Here is a 21,219-nt window from a genome sequence, read left to right as displayed (position 1 = left end):
GTCTGCCGCACCTCTTTGGCCTGGAACCAGGACACGCCCGTGACTGGAAAGGCAGAGTGAGCGCACCACCTACGTCAACCAGGAGTAATGTCAGCTGCACGCCGCAGAAAGCGCGGGGACAGTACTTAAGGAATAAAGACAAGAAGTCAGGTGGTTGGCAGCCTGGAGCTGGGACAAAGGTCCAGAAATGTCATCAAGGAACCGTCCACCTTGTGTCCTCCTTCTGTTCTACTCACCTTAGTACATTAAGCCTTTATTTCATGTCTGTCACCTCATGGCTGTAATATGGCTGCCACAGCTCCACACATCCTGTCCAAGTTCAAGGAAAGAAGAAAGGGAAAAGGAAGTACCAGCCACTGCTTCCCCTTTCAATCAGGAAAGCAAAAAGCTTTCCCGATGCACCAGAGGGCACCATGTCTGCTCTCCCAAAACTGGGCTGCAAGGGAGGCCAAGACATCGAGCAGCCAGCAAAGGAGACTATGACCAATGTTAGTGACTTAACAGGATTCATCACCAGGGCCCAGGCACACTGTCACAACAACAACAACAACAACAACAACACCCAGGCTTCATTAGGTAGGAGGAAGGAGAATAGATATTGGATAGGAACTCCTACCTGGCTCCTCAAATGCAGATGGAGACATGATGGGAAAAGAAAAGCATCCGTGTATGGAACAGAAGCTGCAAAATCAGGCACAGGAGCTGAAAGGAGAGGGGTATATTACTCAGAGTTCTCCAGAGGAACAGAACCAAGAGGATGTCCCTGTTCATGTCCCTCCCTCTCTCCCTCTCTCTCTCTCTCTCTCTCTCTCTCTCTCTCTCTCTCTCTCTCTATATATATATATATATATATATATATATATATATATAGAATATATATATTCTTAAATCATATAGCTATAGATATAGATGATAATTTATTCCAAGAAATGAACTCATGCAATTGTGGCAACCAGCAAGCCCAAAACCTGCAGTGCAGGCCAGGAGGCTGGAGACCCAGGAAGACTTGCAGTTCTAGTCCAAAGGCTATCTGCTGGTAGTCCTTTTTCGTGCTTAGGGGACATCAGTCTTTGTCCTAGTAAGGCCTTCAACTGATTATATGAGGCTCACCCACACAATGGATGGTCATCTGCTCTACTCAAAGTCCACCAATTCATCCCCCCACAAAAACTTCACAGGAACATCCAGAATAATGTTTTAACAAATATCTGGACACTGTGGCCTGGCCAGATTCATACAGAAAATTAACCATCACACCAGGAGATCAGAGAAAGTGAGAAAGGGAAGAGGTGGCAGAACTGGGACCCAAGATGGAGGGGGCTCTATAAAGGCCACATGAGGGAACAGGAAAGATGTCATTGAAGAGCACGAACTTGCAACCAGCAGATAAATAAGACGTAGAGATCTAACACACAGTAGAGTGATTCTAGGCAACAGTGTTGTATTCTGAACATCAAACTTGCTAAGGGACAAAGAGAGTTTCATCACCCCCGCCACAGGGTGAACTCATAATTCTGAGACATGATAGAGGTGTTTGCTAACAATTCAGTGGCACCCATATGACAATATATAAATGCATCAGATCAACATGATGTACTCCTTAAACTTACACAAGGTTATACTTGAAATATATTTCAATTCTAATAAATCTAAAAATTAATTGATTTTTTAAGCTACATGGCACAGCCTGTTCCCCTCCGATCACCATGCGCCCAGGCACTGCTGGAGCAGCTGGGCGTGGTGCCCAGGCTGACTTGGCAAGATCCAGAAACCCTGGAGACAGAGGTCATGAAAAAGCCCGCTCCCCCCAGGAATACACAGAAACTGACACATGGTGCTTTATGCTTCCACAGGGTGTGGAATTGGTGTTTTAAGCCAAAGTTAGCAGCCTTAGGAAGTACGGAGGCTGCTGCCAATAATTATGTTACTTTTTTTGTGTTCACTTGTATCATGCTTTTGTCTTCTTGAGACCAGCCAGTCCATCTCTGAATTTGGAAGTCAAAGATTCTACTGTATTCTCAGTTTTAAGGCATGTCCAATTTATAGTCAACCAGACCCTCCTTTTAGATGAAGTGAAGGATACTGTGGTGTAGACATTACAAAATCTTCCTCTCAACTCTAATTCAAAAAAATACATGCACCCCGATGTTCACAGCAGCACTACTTACAGTAGCCAAGACATGGAAACAACCTCAGTGTCCATCGACAGATGACTGGATGAAGAAGTTGTGGTATATTTATAGAATGGAATACTATTCAGCCATTAAAAATAAAATAATGCCATTTGCAGCAACATGGATGGACCTGGAGATCATCACACTAAGTGAAGTCAGAAAAAGAAAGAAAAATACTATATGTTATCACTTATATGTGGAATCTTAAAAAAAAAAAAAGGATACGAATTTATTTACAAAACAGAGACAGACTCACAGACAGGAAAGAAATCTATGGTTACCAGAGGGGAATGGGGGTGGGTAGGAATAAATTGGGAGTTCAGGATTTGTGGATACTACAAAATAGACAAACAAGGGCCTACTGTACAGCACAAGGAGCTATACTGAATACCTTGTAATGGCCTATAATGAAGCAGAATATGAAAAGGAGTATGTATGTGTGTATACGTAAGTGTAAGTGAATCACTGCGCTGTACACAAATGTGTACAGAAATGAACACAACACTGTGAATCAACTACGCTTCCATTAAAGAAAAGTGCCTTCAATAGAACAGAGGTTCCAAGCCCAGGCTCAGGGAGGGGATTTTACAGGTTCCGGACAGAGTCTTGCTTTGATAAAAGAAGACACGGATCAGCAGTACCCACGAGAGCTCTTTTTTTAACAGCTTCGTCCCCCACGCCTTCTGCCTCTCACAAACAGGGCTCCTGCCCGTCTCTAGACCAGTGCTTCACCGAGGTCTCGGAGAGGTCCGTCCCCATCTCCGGGTGCGGAGGGGCTGGGGAGGGCTGTCGGCCGGCGCCGGTCCCCAGGGCTGAAACTGGAGCCGCGTCTGTTCTATTTATAGCCTCGCCCACAGCCCTCTCGGCACAGCTGCTGACTTTGGACTCAGTTGAGAAAAAGAGCAGGTTGGTCGCCACACAAACGACATCGCAATGTCCATCTCTGACCGCCTTCCCGATTACCCGGTCAGCTCGGATTTGGTGAGGAGATTAAAGTCGGCCCTGGACGCCGAGGACGAGGAGCGGGTGAGCGACTTGATCCGCTCCGAGGTTCGGCACGTGGACGCTGTGATCGAGCTGGCCAACGACGACTGGATGAAGGACCCCGCGGCTCGGCTGCCCCCCGCAGTGCTCCTAGGTAACCGCGCGCGTCCTCGGCGCCTGACCCTGAGGCCGCGGCCCGGCGCTCGGGGAGGGCGCTCGGGGAGGGCCAGTGGGCAGACAGGCAGCGGTGCGTGCCCGGCTCTCCGATTCCTGTTTATGCACGTACACCGGCTGCGCGTACTGTGCATATACGCTGTGCGCACTGTTACACAGTGTGTGTGTGTGTATACACTCAGTGTGTGTGTGTGTACACAGTATAGGTGTATGTACGTATCTGTGTTACACAGGCAACAATTAAGGCACAATACAGAACATTTTAAAGGAGAGAGAGTAAGCCACGTGACCACCCCCCCGACACGGTGCCTGTTTTCGTTTCTCCACTTCTTTCCCCCGCCTATTTGCATGTGTAGATTTCCTCCACCTACAGCCGAGCGGAAGACGTGATTTCGCGTCCTGCTCTGTTGAGTTAATATAGCTAAAGTATTTTCCAGGCTGCTGCGTAGCAATCACCGATTGAGGTGATTAATCACCAAATACTTAAACCAAATGCCTGCAAGAGGGGACTGTGTGTTTACATTTTTAGTAGTCAATAACGCTGTAATTAGTGTCTTTATTAGCATTCATATGCTTTTTTTCTTATTCCTTAATAAGAAAGGGTTCTATCCTTAAGGATAAATTTCTAGGAACAGCATTCCTGGGACTTGGATAGGAAATTTTCCAAATTGTTTTCTGAAAGGGTTTCTCTTCCCTCTGGTAGTGAGTGTATGTGCCCGGTCACACCCTGAATATCACCGGTGATGAATGTTCACACTGAGGTCTCCGATTTAGCAAGCTCGCCCTGGCCATCCGTCCTTTCCCTGCTGCTCAGGACCGACTCTCGTCTGTGGGGTTTGGGTTTTCTTTGTAAACCTCTTCACGTGTCTCTTGTCTGGTCGGGTCCTTGGGCACTGTCTCCTCATTTTTTTACATCTTTTTTGTCATCTTATAGGTCTCCTTCACAGGACATAGATATTATCCCTTTGCTGTATTTGCTGAAAATATTTTCCCTGACCTGAGATTAACTTCTAATTGTGTTGTGCTGTTTCCCCGCTGGCCAGATGTGCCCTCCACGTTGTGTGTTGACTCCTAAGGAATGTTCTGGGCTCCTCTCCCTGCACTAAACAGACTCTTCCCCAACACACATGTGTGTGTGCACACACTTGGGTACACTTGCACACTCACACATGCACATGCACACACACGTGCTCAAATGTGTGCTCACACCTGCATGAAGGGCACCAGAAGGGAACGTGTCGGGGACCTCTGTGCTGCCGAGTGGAGCTTCAGTGTGACGGAGACAAAGATCAGAGACTGGAACTTCCAAGGGGGCGACCATCCCTCCGCTCCCTCGTGGTGTGGGAGCATGCCCCATGCTGCCTTTCGCTGTGGGTGTGAGCAAACTGCAGGAGGCTTTAGGGAGAAACCAGCTGCTGCTGCTTCTTTTCCTTGGTTTTCCCAATATCTGGGACCCGATCAGGGTGAGGGCCCAGGAGCCACAAGCCCAGAGAGCAACATGCCTTTGTTCTGACCCCAGCTGTGCCTGGACGGGCACAGGACCTCCCCCAAGACAGAGCATGGTACACGCACCAATCCAGGAGCCTGCCCTGGGGGCACGGGGGGACTCTGAGATCATAAACTGTGCTTCGGCCAGGAGTATTGAGTTTTGCATTTGCCCTCCAGACCCACCCTGCCCTCTGCCTGCTGCCCACTCATGAGGTGACCTTATGAACTGCATCAACCTGGCTGGTTGTCTCTGGCCCCTGTTGGGTGAAGCTAACAGAAGGTGCCAGAAGGAGCAGGGAGGGCAGGATATTTGCTCTGGGGACCCGTCCCTGCCTGGTCACTGCTGTGATTTGGATTCGTCATTGGGCTGAAGGCTCAGCTCCTGGCTGGCAGCTCCTACCTCCCAGCTTACCCCTTCAGACACAGGGATGGGGGCTCCCCCTGTGGCTACAGCCACCCTAGTTGGCGTCCCTGAGCCCTGCCTGCCTCTGTTACCCCCTGGACTTGCGCCGTCTGCTCTGCTGGGATTCTGACTAGAGCAAGTGCCATCTCGCCACATCTCCCTTTACCAACATATCCCAGCAGGTTGGGGATGTGTGGATTTGGAACCCTTAGTTTAAAACAGCATGTCTTTTCACATTATGAATTGCCCTGCGCTGTCTTTACTGTCCCCATCACTTTCCAAAACACTTGAAGCCAATGAAGTCTGCATTGAGAGCCCCGTTCCCTCCCACGACGGGCCCACTGTGTTCTAAACCACATTCGTGTCTCCTTCTCCACACTGGACGGCCCAGTTGAGAAGGGCAAGTTCAATGCTGGTGACAAGTTGTAAGGACTTGGGCTTGTTCTGGGCTGTTCTCATTTCAGGATGATTGTAACTGAAGACTAAGGGCACATTTTGTTACCAGTGACTCTTCTGCAGAAGAAGCTGGCGGGGCTGGAGCCCAGGGTGGAGGAGCAACACGCTCAGCCCGGCGTTTGGGGTCTGCTGCTCTGGGTAAAATATGGGGGTAGGATTTGAAGGCAACAAGAAAGCTTAGGAAATGCGATCTAGGTGGGTGGTGACTGAAGGCAGTCGCCCGGGTGAGAGATGACAGGGTCAAAGCCAAGAGCGTGGGGCAGTCATGAAGGCAAGTGACAGCGGTGAGAAACGCTTGGGCGCTCGCTGGGCAGGGCGTGCTGGTGAGCAGAGGGCCGTGCCACCAATCAAGATGGGAATCCGCGGGACCCGCGGCGGTGACGATGTTTGTGATTTTGCTGTGTGCCTGGCAGCACGGTGAGTGGAGAAGAGAAACAGGAACAATGCGTGTGTCTGCCTCCCAGGCACTCGGGGCCCAGCCCATGCCGCCACAGGCGGGCTTTCGGGTGCCTCGAGAAGCTCCAGTCTTGGAGTGGGACGCTCCGGGGGAAAGCCTGGGCTCTGCCACCAGCAAGCTGTGTGACCTCAGAGAAGTCCCTTTCCCTCTCTGGGCCAGTGCCTTTCCTTATTAACTAGTGCATGAGATTCCTGCCGCATCCCAAGCAGAGGTCCCTGAGCAAAGCCCCACGGGAGAAGTGCACTTGGGAAGCGGCCCCAGCTGACCCTCCCAAGGGCACGAGGCAGACTGGCTGTGGCCTCACTGCCTGGGGGACTGGTGATTTGAGGTCACTCTTTGGAAAACGCTGGCTTGGGTCATTGTTGACCTCCCTCCACCCTCCAGGCTTCTCCAAGGCCATGATCCTGAGTGTTTAGAATCTTTGCAGAGTGGGCAGAACTAACAGCAATACCTTGAAATGTGGCCCGTCTTGGGAATGGGTACGGGAAAGAGTTTCAGTCGTCAGGAGGAGGAGCGTGAGGATGGGGCAGGGCCCAGCGAGCGGGCGGAGCTGGGGATGCCCGCCCAGGCCAGGAGGGGCCGGCACCGAAGGGCGTGCTGAGAAGGCATTTTGGGGAAAGGGAGGGAAAACTTGTCCATCCCAGGGACAACCCTGACTGACAGAACCCTGGGCATTGTTCAGAAGATGACAATTTGCAAAAATAAGAAAAAGAAAGGTGACAGTTCTCTCTGTTTGTCAGCGTGCATCTATGAGGGCCTGGCTTCTCGCAGTGAAGTCCCCGTGCTCATCTGTGAGCTTGTCACTCTCACCAAATAGAACAGAAAAAACAATAATTATTTATTTCTATGCATCCACGTCAGCATCACAACAAAAGCTCAGGGAAAAGAGGTCCCAGCCGAGGAGGTGGTGGGGATGACTTGTTTAGAGAACCCCGCAGGTGTACCCGGGCCCCCTCGAGGTCAGAGGAACTGAAAACTTCAGCCCCAGCAGATGAGGGGCAGAGCGCAGGAGGTGCCGTCCCCGCATGGCCAGGAGGCAGGAGAGGGGTCATCAGTCAGACTCCCCTAAAGACACAACTCACCCGTGCCCTGGGAAGCTACCCGCTCGCCTGCCAGGATGCACTTGGGATGCCCTGTGAGACGCTGGGAAGTACATGGAGGTCTCTAACCAGCACTCAGCACCCCGGTCAGACTCAGACTGCCCCACTGTGAGGAACAGGGGAGACCATGCTGGGGGGCACAGCAGTCTGTGTGTGTGTGTGTATACGTGTGTGAGGAGAACAGGGCTGAGCCCCAGCTCATCCGCAATCTGCTCCCACATCTATCCCATCCCACCCACCCCATCCCAACAAGGACCTCCTCGCCAAGGCAACACCCAAATCTGGGGGCTTATGAGTCCCTCCTCTGCCTCCTTGGCTCACCCAGGCCACTCCCTCCTCCCAGACCCCGCATGGAGGGTGGCTTCTGCTAGAAAGGTGCCCCTGCCCGCCCCCGGCCCACAGACCCACCTCCTCCCTCCACAAGAGCACAATGCCATCAGTCTCCATCAGTTACTGAAACAAATGACCACTCAAGTTCAATACCTTTGCTATCACTTGGTATCCAGAGCCTGGTCCAGGGTCTTAGCCCTGAGAAGGGCACAAACTCTGAGTGTGGTGCCTGCATGGATGGGCCAGCCTCTTTTGGGCACGTTCAGCTGGGTGGACACAGAGGGCGTTTCCACTGATACAAGTGGCATTAGTCTTTCTGCGAAGAAGTATCTGATTCCGCTTTCTGCTAAAGCCAAGTCTCTCAGTTTAATATTAGCAACGACCTTTCCTCTTTGCAAAGCCTATGGGCTCACTAACCAGCAAGATCACAGGGACACAGAAAGGTGGGCGGGGGAGGGGTGGAGAGACCCCGCTTGCCCCCCAAACGCATCAACCATACAATTTGGTAACTGGCGTAATCAAACTACTTAAGAAACAACTGATTACTAATTGCTATTATTAAGGATGTCAGCATTCCATGATTTCGCTGCTGATATATACAAGTCAAGATGCTACTTGAATTCTTGATTGAAATAGAGAACTAGGGGCATGATGTTGTGTTTGGGGTGATGGTATTTAAGCATCTGGAGGCAAGTTAAAGAAATCCTAATTGGGTTTTTATTAAGAGATCTCACCCAGCAGCACGTATAGGTGGGGACCGAAGGTGGGTGGCCTGTGGTGGACACGGACCAAATGGAGTGCGCTGGCGGAAGTCGGCTGTTTGCTCCGCCGGAGCGCCTGCGAGCTGGCGCCTAGCGTGCGCTGCCGTCGGGGTACATCTACCTCCCCTCCCTGCGCATGGAGGGCCGCGGAGCCCACGGAAAACCGAGCGGGTGAATGTCAGCTGAACGAGCCCAGCTCCCGCCTTAGAGGACCCACATCTGAACCAGAGACAAGCATGTGGGCGTTGCGGGCGGGCGCACCTGAGACGTGGTGTGATGAAAGCAGCAAGGGGCCAGCGGTGCCGTGACCTGGGTCTCTGCCTTCCCTTAGCCACCTACCCACATCCCAGCTGCCTGTGTGGTCTTGAAACTGTCAGTCCATCGCTCTGAACCTTAGTTTCCTCATTTAAAAACATGGAGTCCTCTCTCAGGGTGTTTCTTGCTTGAACCAGGGTTCAAAGACCAATGACTTGTGTCTGTGGAAATTAACAAAACCCCGCTGCCTTACGCGGTGTGGTGCGTCCTCAGACGCCTGTGCAGACCCGGCCTCACCTTCAAAGGAATGGCCGGCTCCAGGCCCGTCGAGCAGGGAAGGTCTCGCCTGGGACGCTGGTGGGAGACTCGTTTATGGGCTTGAATCGCCAAACAGCAACAGCCTGGCCCGGGGCCAGCTTTTTTTTGGAGAGTTAAGTCCGCGGACCAGAGCACGGTGGCACTGGAATGAGGAGAGAGATGGAGGAGCCACGTGCGGTGAGGATGTCAGCACTGGGGGTGCATTTCCCAGGGGCTGTTGTCTTTCCCACTTTCCCAGCTGAGGAAAGTGAGGCTCAGAGAGGTTGAGTTTCACATCCCAGTTACCACAGGCGGAGGAGGTGGAAATCCAATGCTCTTTCCAGTGCTCCGTAATGCCTGTGATTGCCCTATGGCTGCATTTTACAGATGCAGACACCGAGGCCCACATGTGTTCCCTTACCGGCCAACAGCCAGTGAGGAGCAGCAGACAAACCAGGGATGTTTCCTGACTGGCAGTCAAGGGTTCTTGATGCATATCTACCCAGAGGCGCGTTGCAGGAAGAACCATGAAAAAACATCCCCAGTGAAGCTGTGTACAAACCTTTGACTTTACATCACATACACACATACACACATACACACAAACACACACACACACACAACACCAATAGCATGGAGGCCTTCACTTCAAATCAGAGTATTAAGAAAAAACATGGATGAACGAGTGGGGTACTCGGCTGCAGAATAAAAACAGAAATGGGAAGCTGGAGGTCAGTGGCGACAGGGAAGGATGGAGAGGAAAGGGCCCTGCCGTCTCGGCTGCACACCCGGGTCAGTGTGTGTGGGGGCAGGGAGACCCTGCTCGAAGCAAAATGAAATTAAACCTTTCTAAGTACTTATAAATCAGCACCTAATGACACTATCCCACCACCAGCCGGAGCATTGCTCTTATTACTTTGATTCACAAGCCAGGAAAAGATCTGGAATTATGCACAAATTATTGTCCCATCTTCTTAATTAACGCTGATTGCAAAATTCTTGCTAAAGTCCTTGCTAACAGACTCAATTATGCGCTGCCTGAATTGATTCACCCAGATCAAGTGGAATTTATTAGAAATACACTTTCCTACAATAACATCAGATTATCTTTGAATATAGTTAAATTATTTAGGAATAAAATGGCTCCAGCAGCAGCCCTGGCTTTAGCTACAGAAAAATATGTCCTACCACCTAGAATGAAGATATCCTTTGCTTTCTACCAGACACACACCCTAGGCTCTTTTTTCCCAGAGGTAGGTTGAATCGCTGTGGTGAGATGAGCTATATAACTTAGAGCTAATGGTCCAGCTTCAAAGCATATGAGCAGAAAGAGAAATCCTACAGGGTCGAGTCTCAGCTCGCCCCAGGATGAACCGTCACTGCCTGTGGAACACAGTGAAATTGCAATTAGACTAAATCAGGGTATTTTCAGAATCAAAATTGAGAAACAGGCTAATAAAGAAATAATGTATGCTGATGACACACTTCTATTAGCATCAGTCCCCAGCGCGCTGGAGAGCTTTGAAAGAACAAAAAGAGACGAGGATAAGAGGCAAGAGGCTTTTCTACCTTTCCGGGATGACGCTGGCTCCCGCAACGGTGTGCTCTGCCCAGGATAAACATTTCCCAGAGACTGACTGGAAATGGCAACACACAACCCATAGCCTGGTCCTGCTTTCCAGCATCGCCCAATGCCAAACTCAGCAGTCGGATATTGAACAGGAACTGGGCTTGTCCTAGCCACCATCCCTGGCACACAGCAGGTGTGTGATAAATGTTAATAGACCCAATAGTGTATAGAGGTCCCTAAAAACCTCCGGGATTGGCCCTTGAAAGATGAGCATGGTCTCCATAGGCTGTGACGGGAAGGACAGGAACCCACACAGAGGGAGCACAGGGAGCCGACGCGGGGCACACAGCCCGCCTCGCACAGGAAGGCAGGACCTGCTGGAACAGGGGTGTGTGAGTCAGAGAAGAGGGAGGGACACCCAGGCAGGCTAGCTGTGACCGCATTGTGTGAGGCCACAAATTCTAGACGTGAGTGTTTACACCTCTTTGGAAAGGCAGTGAGGAGCCACTCAGCAATGGAATGAGATCATCTAATTGGGGGGGAAGAACTCTCACATATGTAGGAAGGCTGGAGGTGGAGAGACCGGGGCCAGGGGATACGGAGCTGCTGCACCCCCACGCCCCCTCCTCCTCCACCACGAAGGTCCCTGTGCCAACGCAGTGTGCCCGGCCAGAGCAAAACCCTTCCCCACCTCCCTTGACGCCAATAGCGGGCTGAACAGCAGGTCAAAGATGGCAGAACAGTCAGTGAACATGAAAACAGATCAATAGAAAGTACCCAGTCTGAAGAACAGAAATTGAAATGATTGAAAATGAAATGACAGAGACTGTGGGACCATAAAGAAGTTCTGACAGTCAACAGGAGGCCGAGAAAGAGAAGAGAAAGAGAATGGAGTGGAAAAGATACTTAAAGAAATAATTACCAAACTCTTCCCAAATTTGTTGACAGATATAAATGTACAGATTCAAGAAGTTCAGCAAACCCAAAGCAGGACAGATATGGGAGAAAAGAGACAAATACGTGTCTGGTGCCTGGAAGCTCTATTGACCGTTGCTGAGTCAAGCCTGCGTTGTGGATAAAGAGCAGGTTGCATGGGCGTGAAGGGTGGGAAAGGTATGAGGAGGAAAAGACGCAACGGCAGTGTCATGTTTAGAGGTGCACGTAAGTTTCCTTCCCGCAAACCTACAATCGTTCCCTACTGCCCACATCGAAGCATCGGCAAACTATGGTCCAGGGGCCGGCTACCTGTTTTTATAAATAAAGTTTTATTGAAGCACAGCCATGCTCATTCACTTACATACTGTCCAAGGCTGCTTGCATGCTACAATGGCAGAGCCGAGCAGTGGCTGCAAAGACCCTATGACCTACAAACCCTAAAATACCTACTATCTGGTGCTTCACAAAAAAGGCTTGGCAACCCCTGTCCAACAGAGTACAGTTCCAACTTTTAGCAGGTGTCCAAGAGCCTAGAAGATGTGCTGTGAGCTAACTTACTGCATCGTCTCTCCACATCCCCTCACCCACCCTGTACCCCAGGGACTCTGATGGAGAACGGTGCTACTCGGAGCTCAGAGGGAGGGAGGTGTTGCTCTGCAAAGTGTTGGCCATGAAAATGGACAGTCAGCATTTAGAAACATGGACAGCCATTTGACAATCAATGTAACACCCATGGGTTTGATTCCTGAACTTGTAATTCTGCTTATTTCTGTTTTATTGTTCCCTGTAATGAATTATTATTGTATTTTGAAAAAGAATCACGTGTGACGAATTGGGACCCCCTCCAAAAAAAAAATCCCTGGTTCTTCACCTGAGGTGTTTGGGAAACTCGATTCCAAATCGCCCTCAATCCATTTGGCCCTTCCTGACCTTGGGCGGGGCACCTGTCTGCTCTCCTGTCTTCACCTGCTCTGACAACACATCCTTCCGCCCTTCCAGGTGGCCTCAGGGTTCCCAGTCCAGTGATGAGGGAATTTGCCTGGCAGGATATTTGCTGGGGACTCACACCTGTGAGGGGCAGGGAGGAGGGCGATTGGCAGAGGGGCAGCTGCCCTGTGGCCCCACCATGCCGGGCCAGGCCCGAAGGGGAGCCTTGGAGCTGATACAGGGGTTAGAGTTTTCCCACATAGGGTCACAATGGGAAGACCTGTTCCAGAACCTGATCAGTCATTGGATCTGCTGTGTCGGGAAGTGTACTCTGGAATGAGGTGGCTCTCTACCCAGAAGGAGCTGACAGCCGGAGCGACAAGTCCTCCCTAACAGCGGCGTCTGGGCAACACACCTCTATGTCCACCAAAGGTCTAGAACCCGCCGCTGACCTCGGCTCTGGGCCCTCAGCCTGCGGCTCCTTTCCTCCCCAGACCCCGCCCTGCCTGCCTGATTGCTGCCTGGTCCCCAGGTGCCCGCCTCCCAGACTCCACCCTTGGCCCCACCAACACAGCCCTGAGGCCAGTGACGCCCATTTCTTGCTCAGCCCAGAATGACAGGACACAGCTCCCCCACCACAGGCCAAGAGGAGGAAACAGACACCCTCAGGGGTCAGGAGCCATCCTTTCCTTCAATTCCATCTGTGCCCGGCTCAGATGCCAGGGAAAGCCCGTCCTACCCGCCCTTCCTGTCGTCACTCTGAGACCTTACTCGATGCATTCTCGTGTCACACCGGCACCTCTGTCAGGCAATGATCTCATTCCACTTGCTAGGTAACCTCTGCCTCGCCCCTCCCTCTCGCTAAGCGTAACACTCCTTAAAGGGAAGGATTTTTACTCTGAATGTCCGTAAGCCTCTAGTACCTAAAAAAAATGCCCTGTATGTGTGCGCTCAATATAGAGCATTTCCAAGTGGTGTAGAAATTTACCCTTCCACCTGCATACGTGGGAGAGATCAGTTTCACTAAACTCTTCCAAAACTGAATTTAAAAAAAACAAAAAACAAAAAACAAAAAACCTCACACAATCCAATAGGCAAAAACAAAACAAAACAAAACAGCAACAACAAAAACCCCTCTTACTTTAGCTTGCTGTTTCAAATTAGGAAAATTGGATGTTGTATTTATGCTTGGTAGGCATTCATGTTCCTTATCATGCCTTTTTCCTATTTTTCTGTTGGGAATTTGAAGCTCCCATTTTCTGCAAACAGGAAAATAAGGACGGGCACTTTACCCCCGTCAGACATCGCGGGGCCCCCCTTGGCCCTGGACAGGTTTGCAGAACAACCAAGCAGCTCCACCAGGCGCACCCCCGTCCTCAGCTGCAGGATCGGTAAATTTCTCGTCTCTAGAAGGGACGTGAAGGATGATACGGATACCAATCAGGCCAAACCAACTTCAGGAGAGAAGTATTTTGCTCCCTGTGTGATGTTCATAAAAAACAATCAGGCTGAACATGCACTTTGTCTCAAGAGGCAGGAGCTGCACTTGCATCGTGTAATTAAACCCCCGCGACAGCTGTCAGGGAACTCCGTCACCTTTCTCAGGGAAAGCTGTACTGAGGTGCTTCCCAGCACCATCCCCTAAGTGCCCGCTGGGGACCAGGCTGCTGCATGTCACACTCAGCCACCGCGGACCGCAGCGCTCAAGGGCACCTTCACTTCTGAGCTTCCAGAAAAGCCCTCCTGGGCGAGTGATGAAAGCTGCACTTGACCTTTGGAGAAGATGGCATTCGTAATGAGAAGGGACGGTGGCTTTGCAGGATCCGCGCTGGGCTGGGTAGCACTGTCAGGAAAGTAAGTCGGCGAGGCGTTTTGCCCTGTATTGCGTTCTTCCACCCGATGGAGTGGGGTCTCTTAATAATGGGAAATCAGGGCAGACAATTTAAGTCATTATTAATAGATACACTTGATCTGCGGAAGTAAAATGTTTGAATGTTCTGTTAAATGAGGTGAGCTGTGCTAACATGTTATTCAGAGAGGAGGTCAAGGTACGGTAACATTTTTAATGCTGACGTCTGCGTGACTAACTCCAGTGGAGGGGTGGGCTTGTCCTGGAGGGCTTAAAAACAGAGCCTGACACACCTGCCAGCTTTTTTTATTTTTTAATTTTTTTTTTCTAATTTAGAAATGCTACAGGGAGTGGGGATGAAGGGGGGGCGGTTAGAAATTAAATAGGGAGAGTGAGGATGAAAAAAGATGTGAAAGTAAATCCACTCCAGGACCTGCAACTGCTGTGCCAGGTGGCAGGGGTGGCAGGTTAGAGCCCAGTCAGGTTGAGCACGTGGTCATTTATAGAAACAGTTCATGCAGGAAGCAGAAAGTTGACCAGGATAACAGTGTCCACTGGCATATCTGAGAAGGTGCTCAGAATCTCACGATGTCCACAAGGGGCGGGGAGTGGATTCCTGCCCTACTATGTCCATTAATTTGGACACTTGACCCCAGAGGAAGCCAGACATTTGCCCAACCGCCCTAGGAAAGAATCCACACGGTTGTCCTTTCCCAAGAGCACAGCCTGAACACGTGGAAAGTCACAGCCCTGGAAAGCCAGCCAGACCCTGTGATAAACCCGCCTGCCCCCCTTTTCCGGTTCAGCTGAGTTATCCCAGAGGGTACCAGCAGAGCTCATCCTCAGACGCTTCTGAGGAAGAGAAAATCATTCATCAGTTTAACAGAGGATGCAAAGGTCCCAACATCACGTGAACGTAATAATTACCATTTGAACACGACCGTTCGCGTATCTCATTATCATTCCAAGGTGGATTATTTTTCGTCTTATTTGATCCAAAAGCAGAAATTCCCTCTTGTGAGCTGCATACGCTACAAGACTTAGGATGGAGGACCGGTCTTTGTGTCTCCCATGGACAAAACTTTATGCCTGTAAGTCCCCAAAATATTCTTTACAAAACTATATTCACACCCAGGGGACCACCTGAAGAGTCATTAGAGCCATTTAGTCCGTTCCCTCAATCATCCAGATAAAAGTTAGGCGTCCTCTCCGGCTTGCATTTTTGTCTTCTCTTTCTAAGTTCACGCCACACTCTGCAGTAAAAGGCCACCGCAATTAAATTTCTTTAGTACTCTGCCATGGTCCACCTGCACAAAGGAGGTTCCTCCACGAAATAGATACCACTTGAAAGTTCGTTTGAAAAACTAAAAGCATTAAACATACTTATTTGGAGAAAATTTCATTCATCAGAACCCCTCTCTTTCAAGAACGGCACTGTGTTTGTTCAGGAGAATTTCCTTGACCAGCTCCCTGGAGTAGAAGCTGAAACTAGCAAGGTCTGCGACCGCGTGGAACCACACGAAAGGGACAGGGCGGGGCGGAGGTGTTCATGGTTGCACCGGAGAGAGAGGAAGTCCAGATGGAGACTGGTGGAATAAGGCTGAACGAACTATGACAGACTCTTCACTGCCTTCAGTATAGTTACCAAATCCGCTAAGGGTGTTGTTAGCGGGCTAGCTTGAAAGCAAACAAAGCAACCAAAACATACAGAACACTCACAGGCGAGCAGACACAGAGGGAGGGCAACGCGAGGCGGCAAAGCACAGGGGGTTCGGGGATTCCAGGGAGGTCTTGGGTTACACAACGTCAGGGGTCCCAACCAGTAAGGGAACTTAAGCCGACATCTAACTGACCCAAGTTATTCTATACTGACCTGCTTCGAGTGTTTGAAAATCAAGTGAATTAATTTGCTGTACTTAAGTCACCTAGATTTAGGAATAAACATCAACACAGACTAACCTCTAAGCTTAAAAACAAGAAAGAGAAACCTCTAGTGCCGGAAGCAGGAGCGCCCCCAGCAGCGAGGGGCAGCCTCAGCCACGTGATCCACAAGGACGGCAGGACCCTGTGGGCCTGGGGTGTCTGTGTTGGCCTGGGGCACTGCCTGAATCAGCCCGGGGCGCTGGTCTGCTGGGATCTTCTGGAATCCTGATTATGTCGTGCTCCAAGTCAGCCACCAGTGTGATACCCAGCGGTTCGTATGGTCACTCAGATCATCAGTAAGCGTACTGTACAGGGTCAGCCTGAAAACAGAGCCTGGGTTTCCCTTTTGAGCAACGGTCCTCAGCCTTGGCTGCACATTAGAAGCACCTGGGAAGTTTCTAACGGTCCTGATGCTCAGGCTGCACCCTCCAACACATCACATCAGAATCTCTCAGGTTGAGATCCAGGCATCAGTATTTTTTCAAAGCTCCCCAGTAATGCCATTCTACAGCCAAGGCTTGAACCACTGCTTTACGGGGACCATGAGTGTTATTTCTCCAGTGGAGTTTGTAAGCAAGATTTTCCTTAAAAAGAGATCCAGATTTTTTTCTATTTTCTCTAAAAGGTTTTCGACTTTCTATTACAGGCTGAACCATTCATACCGTTGCCTACATCTCTTTGCATGTTAATGAGATAACCATATCACAAGAAAACCCTTTCAGTCCACGCTGACTTCTTCCTAGTGACCCACAGAGCTTCAAGCGCCCCCTCTTCCTTTTCTAAATCCTCCCAACCCATCTTCTTCATGATCCATTCAGGGATTTTGCCCAGGACTGATGTCAATTCAGACCTTAAGGAATCAAGAATTTTTCCTATTTGAAAACTAAAACCCTGGTCTTCTGGTCCTTCTTCTGTTTTATCACAGTTTCTCAAAGATTTTGATGATTACTGAGCAACTTGATACACAAATTCACTCTTGGAAGAAACTGAGCTTTCATATGGACCAAAGTAGACAGAGAAGATAAGACTTGAGTTGCATCTTGAAGGCTATGCATTGCCTTTTAACCAAACTGATAAGGGCGAGGATGATAAAAAATGGCTTGATCCAGGCAAAGTATGGATGGGCATGACCGGTGTGCAGCAAGCAACGAGAAGCCCAACCAAGAGCGCTGGGTCAGGAGACAGTGTTAATCACGTCACTAAAGGACACTGTTCGGCCGGTGGGAAGGACAAGAAGGAACTACTGTGTGTTAGGGTCCTATGTCACTGCTTGTTTCCATGTGGCCCTTTTTTAAATTATTGAATTACAGTTAACATAAATATTATATTAGTTTCACTATTTTTATACATTATGAAATGTTCACTGAAATGAGACTAGTTACCATCTGTCACCATTAAAACTTACAATATTATTGACTAAACCCCTATGTGTAAGACGGTGGCCCAGTTTCATTCTTCTGCATGTACTGTCCAGTTTTCCCAGTACCATTTATCGAAGAGACACTCCCCCGTTGTGTATTCTTGCCTCCCTTATTGTGGACTCATTGACCATATGTGCATGGGCCTATTTCTGGGCTCTGTTCTGTTCCGTCGATCTCTATGTTGGTTTTTGTGCCAGTACCACACTGTTTTAATTACTAAAGCTCTGTAGTATAGTTTCAAGTTTTGTTCAGCTTTGTTCTTCTTTCTCAAGATTGCTTTGGCTGTTTGAGATCTTTTGTGGCTCCACACAAATTTTAAGATTATTTTTTCTAGTTCTGCAAAAACTGCCACTGCTGTGTTGATATGATTGCATTCAATCGGCAGGTTGCTTTGGGCACTGTGACTATTTTAATGATACTGATTCTTCACATACATGAGCACCAAATATCTTTCCATTTGTTTGTGTAACCTTTCATTTATTTCCTCAGTGTCTTATAATTTTCCAAGCACAGGTCTTTTACCTCTTTAGGTAAGTTTGTTCCTAGCTATTTTATTCTTTTTGATGCAATTGTAAATAGGATTGTTTCTTCATTTCTCCTTCTGATAGTTTGTTATTAGTGTATAGAGATACAATCGGTTTCTGTATATTAATTTTACATCCTGCAACTTTACTGAATTCATTTATCAGTTCTAGTGGTTTTTTGATGGAATCTTCAAGGTTTCCTATATATCGTATCATGTCATCTGCAAATAGTGACAGTTTTACTTCTTCCTTTCCAATCTGAAAGACTTTTTATTTCTCTTTCTTGCCTAATTGCTGTGGCCAGGACTCTATGTGTTCCTTGAGGGCAAATGTGTTATATTTTTTGTCTCTGAATCCCCAAAACCTAACAACCCATAACGTTATTTATGTAATACATAAATGATTATTGAATGAATAGGTTGACTTTCAGCCATTTGTGGGGCTTTTTGCTTTTGCTTTCATTATGCTTGACTTTTTAAAATCTGAGAGTCATATACACAGCTATTCCTCTTCTTTAAAGCAACAACAGCTCTGCCATGCTTTGGAACCGATCTACACGTCCTACTTGTGAAGCCAGTCCTGTCTGCCATGAGCTATTTTTAAAGCTCTTACAAAGAACCAAGTGTGTTTCTGGACTACTGCTCCCTACCCACTGGAGTCAAGCTTGGATATTCAGAGAACTGTTGACAAATATAACGCTTGGAAGGCTATATTTAGCACAGAACACATGGTGGAGTGGCTCTTGCCCCTGGACTCACCTCCAGGGTCCCACCCCTTTTAAAAATAACTCATGACAACACATATCAGGTAGGAAAGAATGCTCCAGTGTAACGCGAAGTTCAGGCTCAGGCTGGAGCCGATTATGGCCGCACATGAAATGTCTTTCAGAGGAGCATCGAACTACATACTACCGGTCTGAGAAAGTAACAGGGCAGAATGGCTATGTTTAAAGAAATGAAATACCCAGAGAATTAATATTGCTAGCGAAGTCACTAGAGCAACTACAGAATATGGGGAGTGGGGGGAAGAGGGGAGAGTAGATGGCTTTACTCCAGCGTGCACTCGACAAGGGAAACGCTCTCCATAGCATTGCTGTCCATCATTTTCCATACACACATGCCTCTTGGGTCCAGTGAAGCCTGGATGTTCCTCGCAAACATGGTCTGGATGTTCTTTACCTCTGTGTTTCCCACAGCACCCAGCAAAGGTACACTTTAAAACAGGTGAGATGAGTTTTCAAAGAGCCCTCATGGTGTGGAGAAAAAGGAACCCTCCTACACTGCTGGTGGGAATGTAATTTGGTGCAGCCACTATGGAGAACAGTATGGAGGTTCCTTAGAAAACTAAAAACAGACTCACCCTATGATCCAGCAATCCCACCCCTGGGCATATACCTGGAGGAAACTCTCATTTGAAAAGATACATGCACCTCAGTGTTCATAACAGCACTATTTACAATAGCTAAGACATGGAAGCAACCTAAATGTCCATCAACAAATGATTGGATAAAGAAGTTGTAGTATGTATATACAATGGAATACTACTCAGCCACCAAAAAGAATGAAATAATGTCATTTGCAGCAACATGGGTGGAACTGGAGAGCATCATCTTAAGTGAAGTGAGTCAGACAGAGAAAGACAAATACTATATGCTATCACTTACATGTGGAATCTTAAAAAAAAAATGACACAAATAAACTTATTTATAAAACAGAAACAGACTCACAGACATAGAGAACAAACTTTTGGTTACCAGAGGGAAGAGGGAGGAGAAGGATAAATTAATAGCTTGGATTTGCAGATACTAACTACTACATATAAAATAGATTAACAACGAGGTCCTACTGTACAGCACAGGGAACTATATTCAATATCTTGTAATAACCTGTAATGAAAAAGAATAGATATGTATAACTGAACCACTTCTGCACCCCAGAAGGTAACACAACATTGTAAATCGACTACACTCCAATAAAAAAATAAAAATTTTTAAAATTTTTAAAATAAAGAAACTGCCCCCAAAAAAGAGAGAGAGAGAGCCCTCGTGGAGCATACAATGGACAAAGTCTTCTGAAACTTGGTGAAGCATCTTTACATGTGGGGAAAGGTGAGCTGTGCAGGGAACCCCACGCCCCAGCATCCAAGTCCCTGTCCTTGGCCAGGCAAGAGTCCAGGTTACCACCTTGCTCTTCCCTAAGGGAAGACGTAGCAGGTGGCCAGGAATAAGAGGAAGAACCACTGAGGAACTGGCGTGTAGCTGAGCAAGTTTCCAAGAGCCCAATGCATGGGTTCTTCCAAGCATTTGCACTGAGGACCCGTGGTGGATGAAGCACTGTGCTAGGTACTAAGGAGGTGAAGAAGCAGAAGCTCATGGTCAGGTCGGGGCACAGACGAGTGACCAGCAGGGCCAGCACCAGGGACGGGGTGCTGGACAGACAGCAGGACCAGCAGAGGCGATGGAGAGAGCAGGACATGGGAAAAGAGGGTGCTCCAGGCATCCAGGGGACGGAGGAGGTACAGCCTCGTGAGCCCTTGACTTCAGGTCTTTTTTCCTGCTGTCTCTACGCTGTTTGTTTGATTGCAACACCACACAGTGACGGATCCCACGGGTCCCTGGTCTGCCGCTGGCACCGAGGGGGTGGGGACTACGGTTACTCACACCTCTCCCTCGGGTCTCTGTGTATGACCCTCCCAGGCATGTGCTTCCCTGCTTCCCTGGGCCAGTCCAGAGAGTGCCCTCTTGACCCTCCTTCCTCCCTCCAGCCTCTGGTCACGTTTTTTACTGTAACTCACAGACACAGGCTCCTGTGACATCACAGACATCACAGGAGCCGGTAGCCCCACCACAGTGGCCCGTTCCAGCTTCCTAGCAGGGGAAAAACAAGAATTGGAAAAAATACATGAGAATCGTGTTTTATCTATGTTATCAGAGAAGGTGGCCTTATTAATTTTGAGACAATAAAATAAAGCCCTGAACTACACTGCAGCAAGGAACTAGAAAGTTACTCAAAGAGCTGTTACCATCCATTAAAAAAAAAAAAATTTGCGGCATCTGTCATCTTGGGCAACAGGTGCACATTTGGGGATCCGTTCTCAGCAACTAGAAGGAACTCACAGGCCACCTGGGACCCCGGAAGATGCCTTTGGGAATCCCAGGTCTGTCCTACGGAGCCTCCCCCAGGGACACTCG

General features: G+C 48.9%; 1 protein-coding gene across 1 annotated transcript in view; it reads left to right on the top strand.

The window, feature by feature from the left end:
* The first annotated feature begins 3,086 nt into the window (after positions 1–3,086).
* ASB18 (ankyrin repeat and SOCS box containing 18) overlaps positions 3,087–21,219 on the top strand; it is a 56,432-nt gene continuing 38,299 nt past the window's right edge. The window contains exon 1 of the mRNA XM_064485291.1: positions 3,087–3,312. Coding sequence (XP_064341361.1) covers positions 3,108–3,312 — 205 coding nt within the window. The 5' untranslated portion in view covers positions 3,087–3,107. The remainder of the gene's footprint in view (positions 3,313–21,219) is intronic.

Source organism: Camelus dromedarius, chromosome 4 (genome assembly GCF_036321535.1).
Source record: "Camelus dromedarius isolate mCamDro1 chromosome 4, mCamDro1.pat, whole genome shotgun sequence".
Classification (NCBI taxonomy): domain Eukaryota; kingdom Metazoa; phylum Chordata; class Mammalia; order Artiodactyla; family Camelidae; genus Camelus; species Camelus dromedarius.
This window is presented reverse-complemented; position numbering and strand designations above follow the sequence as displayed.